The 8424-nt window shown below is 37.3% G+C and overlaps 1 protein-coding gene across 1 annotated transcript in view; it reads right to left on the bottom strand.

Moving 5' to 3' along the window:
- Window positions 1-8424, bottom strand: part of LOC133656437 (KN motif and ankyrin repeat domain-containing protein 1-like) — a 38413-nt gene that overhangs the window by 19161 nt on the left and 10828 nt on the right. Inside the window, exons 7-8 of the mRNA XM_062057516.1 lie at window positions 3732-3760; window positions 1837-1907 (exon numbers count right to left, since the gene is read on the bottom strand). Of these exons, the coding sequence (XP_061913500.1) occupies window positions 1837-1907; window positions 3732-3760 (100 nt within the window). The remainder of the gene's footprint in view (window positions 1-1836; window positions 1908-3731; window positions 3761-8424) is intronic.

Here is an 8424-nt window from a genome sequence, read left to right as displayed (position 1 = left end):
TAATTAGCTAAATGTTAGCATGTTAACAATAGCATGCTTACAGGGGAACAGCTAGCATACCAATAAGATTATACCAAGTAACAAAATCCTTATTAGCTTAAAAAGTATACAATTAGCTAAAATGTGAGCACAAAACGTTAGCATGTTAATGTTAGCATGCTAATGTTAGCATGTTAACATTAACATTATGGGTGTGAATCTTTGGGCACTTAACAATTCGATCCGATTTCGGTTCCTGGGGTAATGATTTGATTCAGTATCGATTCTCGCAATGCATCATTTGTTGTAATAGTTATATTGAAACTTTTTCATTTGTTGTAATAGTTATATTGAAACTTTTTAATTTGTTGTAATAGTTACATTGAAACTTTTTCAAAACAGGTTACAGGTTAGATCCTAAAAGTCGTAGATCCTATAAATCTGTATATATATATATAAATAAATATATATATAATATATATATATATATATATATATATATATATATATATATATATATATATATATATATATGTATGTGTGGGGAAGAAAATCACAAGACTATTTCATCTCTACAGGCCTGTTTCATGAGGGGTTTTCCTCAATCCTCAGGAGATTTTAATGGAAGCATTCACATACCATGGTTTATATAGGGCACAGAGTGGGTGGGTACAGGCAGGCGTGGGGGCGTGGTGATTGGCTCATGTGTTACCTAGGAGGTGTTTCCTTCTGTGACGGCATGCTGATACAATTTCGCTGCGCTTGTTGAGGGATGACAAGTCTGGACGGTATATAATAAACAGTTTCTCTATAAAGCATAGGTTGCATCTTTTATTACCACTGTTGTAAGGTGTGCTGGATGCAAGAATTTGCCATGTTATTGAATATTCAACATTATTGTCTTTGAGATTCCAAATGTGTTTACTGAGTTCTGTAGTGTTCCGCAGGCTTTTGCATCTGAAAGAAGTCTTGTGATATTACGCTCTACCACGGTACCGAGCACTATTTTTTTGGATAATCTAATTAAGACATATATATATATATATATATATATATATATATATATATATATATATATATATATATATATATATATATATATATATATATATATATATATATACACAGTATATATATATATATATATATATATATATATATATATATATATATATATATATATATATATATATATATATATATATATATATACATACATATGTGTGTGTGTAGAACATAGTGTGTAGAACATACTTACATGTATATATAACATACATGTAAGTATGTAAGTAGAACATAGATGTAAGTAGAACATAGGTGTAAGTAGAACATAGATGTAAGTAGAACATAGATGTAAGTATGTAAGTAGAACATAGTTGTAAGTAGAACATAGATGTAAGTAGAACATAGGTGTAAGTAGAACATAGATGTAAGTAGAACATAGATGTAAGTATGTAAGTAGAACATAGATGTAAGTATGTAAGTAGAACATAGATGTAAGTAGAACATAGATGTAAGTAGAACATAGGTGTAAGTAGAACATAGATGTAAGTAGAACATAGATGTAAGTATGTAAGTAGAACATAGTTGTAAGTAGAACATAGATGTAAGTAGAACATAGGTGTAAGTAGAACATAGATGTAAGTAGAACATAGATGTAAGTATGTAAGTAGAACATAGATGTAAGTATGTAAGTAGAACATAGATGTAAGTAGAACATAGATGTAAGTAGAACATAGGTGTAAGTAGAACATAGATGTAAGTAGAACATAGATGTAAGTATGTAAGTAGAACATAGATGTAAGTATGTAAGTAGAACATAGATGTAAGTAGAACATAGATGTAAGTAGAACATACCCACTGGTCACCTTCATGAATCTCATGTTTCTTCTGCTGTTGCTGCAACTTTGATCTCCTTCTTTCTTCTTCTGCACATGTGATCCATCTAGGAACAACACACTTTATATCACTTCTTTCTTCTTCCGCACATGTGATCCATCTAGGAACAACACACTTTATATGACTTCTTTCTTCTTCTGCACATGTGATCCATCTAGGAACAACACACTTTATATCACTTCTTTCTTCTTCTGCACATGTGATCCATCTAGGAACAACACACTTTATATGACTTCTTTCTTCTTCTACACATGTGATCCATCTAGGAACAACACACTTTATATCACTTCTTTCTTCTTCTGCACATGTGATCCATCTAGGAACAACACACTTTATATGACTTCTTTCTTCTTCTGCACATGTGATCCATCTAGGAACAACACACTTTATATGACTTCTTTCTTCTTCTGCACATGTGATCCATCTAGGAACAACACACTTTATATGACTTCTTTCTTCTTCTGCACATGTGATCCATCTAGGAACAACACACTTTATATCACTTCTTTCTTCTTCTGCACATGTGATCCATCTAGGAACAACACACTTTATATGACTTCTTTCTTCTTCTGCACATGTGATCCATCTAGGAACAACACACTTTAAATGACTTCTTTCTTCTTCTGCACATGTGATCCATCTAGGAACAACACACTTTAAATGACTTCTTTCTTCTTCTGCACATGTGATCCATCTAGGAACAACACACTTTATATGACTTCTTTGTTCTTCCGCACATGTGATCCATCTAGGAACAACACACTTTATATGACTTCTTTCTTCTTCTGCACATGTGATCCATCTAGGAACAACACACTTTATATGACTTCTTTCTTCTTCTGCACATGTGATCCATCTAGGAACAACACACTTTATATCACTTCTTTCTTCTTCTGCACATGTGATCCATCTAGGAACAACACACTTTATATGACTTCTTTCTTCTTCTGCACATGTGATCCATCTAGGAACAACACACTTTAAATGACTTCTTTCTTCTTCTGCACATGTGATCCATCTAGGAACAACACACTTTATATCACTTCTTTCTTCTTCTGCACATGTGATCCATCTAGGAACAACACACTTTATATGACTTCTTTCTTCTTCTACACATGTGATCCATCTAGGAACAACACACTTTATATGACTTCTTTCTTCTTCTACACATGTGATCCATCTAGGAACAACACACTTTATATCACTTCTTTCTTCTTCTGCACATGTGATCCATCTAGGAACAACACACTTTATATTACTTCTTTCTTCTTCTGCACATGTGATCCATCTAGGAACAACACACTTTAAATGACTTATTTCTTCTTCTGCACATGTGATCCATCTAGGAACAACACACTTTATATGACTTCTTTCTTCTTCCGCACATGTGATCCATCTAGGAACAACACACTTTATATGACTTCTTTCTTCTTCTGCACATGTGATCCATCTAGGAACAACACACTTTATATCACTTCTTTCTTCTTCTGCACATGTGATCCATCTAGGAACAACACACTTTATATCACTTCTTTCTTCTTCTGCACATGTGATCCATCTAGGAACAACACACTTTATATGACTTCTTTCTTCTTCTGCACATGTGATCCATCTAGGAACAACACACTTTAAATGACTTCTTTCTTCTTCTGCACATGTGATCCATCTAGGAACAACACACTTTAAATGACTTATTTCTTCTTCTGCACATGTGATCCATCTAGGAACAACACACTTTATATGACTTCTTTCTTCTTCCGCACATGTGATCCATCTAGGAACAACACACTTTATATGACTTCTTTCTTCTTCTGCACATGTGATCCATCTAGGAACAACACACTTTATATCACTTCTTTCTTCTTCTGCACATGTGATCCATCTAGGAACAACACACTTTATATGACTTTCTTCTTGGGGATGTGGTGAGATAGAGAGCAGCCCTAGAATGAGAAGATGATCTTCTTAGCAGTGACACAGCAGGAAGGGGCTGGGATGTGGTGAGATGTCATGTGATCTCCATGCAAAGTACAGGGATGGGCGGCCATTACCACGTAACCGGTGAGGGGGCGTGTCTTTATGCAGCGCTGAGCCGTGGGCGGGGTAAGGGGTGGAGTCGACCCCTGACCAATGGCAACAGAGTAGACGTGGACGGGGAGGAGCCTAAACTATCTGAGGGCTTCAGCCAAGAGGAGGAGAATGCAGATTGGATTCAAAGAAAAGTGACCACAACAGCTTTTTTTCTTCTTCTTCTCCTTCACAACACAATGTTCATTGTGACAACAACAACAACAACTTCTTCTCCTTCACAACACAGAGATGTTGATGGTGACAAGAAGAAAGAATGAACACAGAGATGTTGATGGTGACAAGAAGAAAGAATGAACACAGAGATGTTGATGGTAACAACAAGAAAGAATCCTCAGTGCTGAGCTCTGTAGAACTTGCACCTGGCTCGCTGACAACAAGCTATCCATCCACTTGGGTAAAACTGAATCCATCCTGTTTGGGTCCCACATCAACCTTAAGAAAGTCAATGACTTCACCATAAAAGTGGGTGACATTGTTATCACCAGGAAAGATGAGGTCACCTACCTAGGTTCCATTCTAGAGGCTAACCTTTCCTGTGATAAAATGGCAACCAAGGTCATCAAAAAGGTCAACCAACGAAGGAGATTTCTCTACAGAATCTCCTCTCTGGTCAACAAAAGCACCTTGAGGATTCTGGCGGGAACTCTCGTTCAACCCTTTTTCCATTACGCATGCACCTCCTGGTACCCTAGCGCCTCCAAAACCCTCAAATCTAAACTCCAAACATCCCAGAACAAGCTAGTCAGGTTACTTCTAGACCTCCACCCCAGATCCCACCTCACTCCTACCCACTTCTCTAAAGTGGGCTGGCTCAAGGTGGAGGACAGAGTTAAACAACTTGCACTGAGCCTAGTCTATAAAATCCACTACACCTCCCTGATACCGAAGTACATGTCAAACTACTTCCTTAACCGCCATAACCACAACACCAGGGGGTGCTCCACTAACCACGTTAAACCCAGATTCCGAACTAACAAAGGTCTTAACTCATTCTCTTTCTATGCCACATCAATGTGGAATGCGCTCCCAACAGGTATAAAAGAAAGGGCATCTCTATCCTCCTTCAAAAGCGCAATAAAAGTTCACCTCCAGGCAGCTACAACCCTAAACTAACACCCTCCCCGGATTGCTGATAATCAAATGTAAACAATCAAATGCAGATACTTTTACTTATGCCTTCTGATCTCTCTCTCTCTCTCTCTCTCTCTCTCTCTCTCTCTCTCTCTCTCTCTCTCTCTCTCTCTCTCTCTCTCTCTCTCTCTCTCTCTATGTGTAAATAATTCAATGTGATTATCTTGTGTGATGACTGTATTATGATGATAGTATATATGATAGTATATATCTGTATCATCAATCCATTTAAGTGGACCCCGACTTAAACAATTTATTGTGGTGTTACCATTTAGTGGTCAATTGTACGGAATATGTACTTCACTGTGCAACCTACTAATAAAAGTCTCAATCAATCAATCAATCAATCAATGAACACACAGAGATGTTGATGGTGACAAGAAGAGAACTTGCTAAGTTGACATAAAAGGTCAGACCACAAATTGCTAGGCAGCAGCAGCAGCAGCAGCAGGAATGAGTTCCAGACCAGACTTTAACTTTAACTTTAGAGAACATTCCAGAAGGCAGACACTTCCTCTCTAGACACTAACTCTATTTTAGTTCTAGACACTAACTCTATTTTAGTTCTAGACACTAACTCTATTTTAGTTCTAGACACTAACTCTATTTTAGTTCTAGACACTAACTCTATTTTAGTTCTAGACACTAAATCTATTTTAGTTCTAGACACTAACTCTATTTTAGTTCTAGACACTAACTCTATTTTAGTTCTAGACACTAACTCTATTTTAGTTCTAGACACTAACTCTATTTTAGTTCAGCCTGAGAAGGAAGAAAACTCTTTTTCAATTTAGGAGCTTCTTTTTTTGTAAGAACTTTTTCTTTGTACAGCAACTTGTAGAAGTTTACAAGATGAATGTGTTCATGCACACATAAATGCAACTTCATGTCTGTGCTGCTCACTCACTAGCTACACCTTAGTCACTAGCTACACCTTAGTCACTAGCTACACCTTAGTCACCATCTACACCTTAGTCACTATCTACACCTTAGTCACTAGCTACACCTTAGTCACTAGCTACACCTTAGTCACCATCTACACCTTAGTCACCATCTACACCTTAGTCACTAGCTACACCTTAGTCACTATCTACACCTTAGTCACCATCTACACCTTAGTCACCATCTACACCTTAGTCACTATCTACACCTTAGTCACTAGCTACACCTTAGTCACTATCTACACCTTAGTCACTATCTACACCTTAGTCACCATCTACACCTTAGTCACTAGCTACACCTTAGTCACTATCTACACCTTAGTCACTAGCTACACCTTAGTCACTATCTACACCTTAGTCACTAGCTACACCTTAGTCACTGTCTACACCTTAGTCACTGTCTACACCTTAGTCACTATCTACACCTTAGTCACTAGCTACACCTTAGTCACTAGCTACACCTTAGTCACTATCTACACCTTAGTCACTATCTACACCTTTGTCACTATCTACGCCTTAGTCACTAGCTACACCTTAGTCACTATCTACACCTTAGTCACTATCTACACCTTAGTCACTATCTACGCCTTAGTCACTAGCTACACCTTAGTCACTAGCTACACCTTAGTCACTATCTACACCTTAGTCACTAGCTACACCGTAGTCACTATCTACACCTTAGTCACTAGCTACACCTTAGTCACTATCTACACCTTAGTCACTAGCTAGAACTTAATCACTATCTACACCTTAGTCACTATCTAGAACTTAGTCACTATCTAGAACTTAGTCACTATCTAGAACTTAATCACTATCTACACCTTAGTCACTATCTAGAACTTAGTCACTATCTAGAACTTAGTCACTATGAGACACAGTGTGTAGACAGAAAAGCAGAGGAGCATGTATGGCAGCGCACACACACAGAGTACTTACAAGCAGACACAGTGTGTAGACAGAAAAGGGAGCATGTTGGTGTAAAAAGTCCAGATAAAGGTGAAGTTATAACACTGAAACACCCTCAGTCACTAATCCTGGTCTCCATGGTGACAAATAAAGTAAGTTTCTTGCAAGTAGCATTATCACTGGAGGACGAGGAATAGCTAAACATGCTTCACTACACACCGTAGCTCACCGGCGTCACAATGTAAACAAATATCATGGATGGATCTACACCTGACATCCACTGTAATGATACCAAGTACAGGAGTGTATCTAGTCGATACTACTATGATTACATCGATATATTTTAGCATCACAAACTCTGTTTTCCTTTTTTTAAAAGTATATATATGATGTTTATAAAGTCAGTAAATATGTCCCTGGACACATGAGGACTTTGAATATGACGATCCTGTAACTAGTTGGTATCACATCCATACCTAAATGTGTGGTATCGTCCACAACTAATGTCAAGTATGAAAGAAGAGAAGAATAAGTGATTATTACATTTGAACAGAAGTGTAGATAGAACATGTTCAAACAGAAAGTAAGCAGATATTAACAGTAAATGAACAAGTAGATTAATAATCCGTTTTTACAGTTTGTCCCTCATAATGTGTAGAAAATAATAGGTGTATAAATGACACAATATGTTACTGCATACGTCAGCAGATCTTTGTTGTTGACTTCCTACTACAAGAGAAGTATGCTTACCTTTTTATTTAATGCCAACATTCTTCTTTGATTGCAATAATAAAACAGATCTTTAATGTATCATAAAGTCTTTCTCTTCAAATAAAGCCAATAATTAAATGTTTTTGTGGTCCCTTTTATTTGAAAAAGTATGGAAAATGATCCAAATACATTTTGGTACTGGTACCGGTACCAAAATGTTGGTATTAGGACAACCCTAGTACCTGCATGGCTCTACTCACTATTTCTACTTCTTATTTGGCTCTTTGAGTAGCGCCCCGCCATTTGTTATGTGTGAATAGGCGCATGTAAAATATGAACAAATGAATGACAGGGCGCTCCGTATGAAGTTTGACCACAAACGTATTCCTAGCCCCTTCCTGCTCCCTCACTGATAAGGATATAATAGCAAATGTCCCTTCTCATGAGCACCTGTAGTGCGCAGCGGTAATGCACTGGTCTCATAAGCTATATGTAATGTTAAAGATATGCAGTATGAAGATGGTTCCACACGAGGGTTAAACATATGCAGTATGAAGATGGTTCCACACGAGGGTTAAAGATATGCAGTATGAAGATGGTTCCACACGAGGGTTAAAGATATGCAGTATGAAGATGGTTCCACACGAGGGTTAAAGATATGCAGTATGAAGATGGTTCCACACGAGGGTTAAAGATATGCAGTATGAAGATGGTTCCACACGAGGGTTAAAGATATGCAGTATGAAGATGGTTCCACACGAGGGTT

The sequence above is a fragment of the Entelurus aequoreus genome, linkage group LG08 (assembly GCF_033978785.1).
Source record: "Entelurus aequoreus isolate RoL-2023_Sb linkage group LG08, RoL_Eaeq_v1.1, whole genome shotgun sequence".
NCBI lineage: Eukaryota > Metazoa > Chordata > Actinopteri > Syngnathiformes > Syngnathidae > Entelurus > Entelurus aequoreus.
This window is presented reverse-complemented; position numbering and strand designations above follow the sequence as displayed.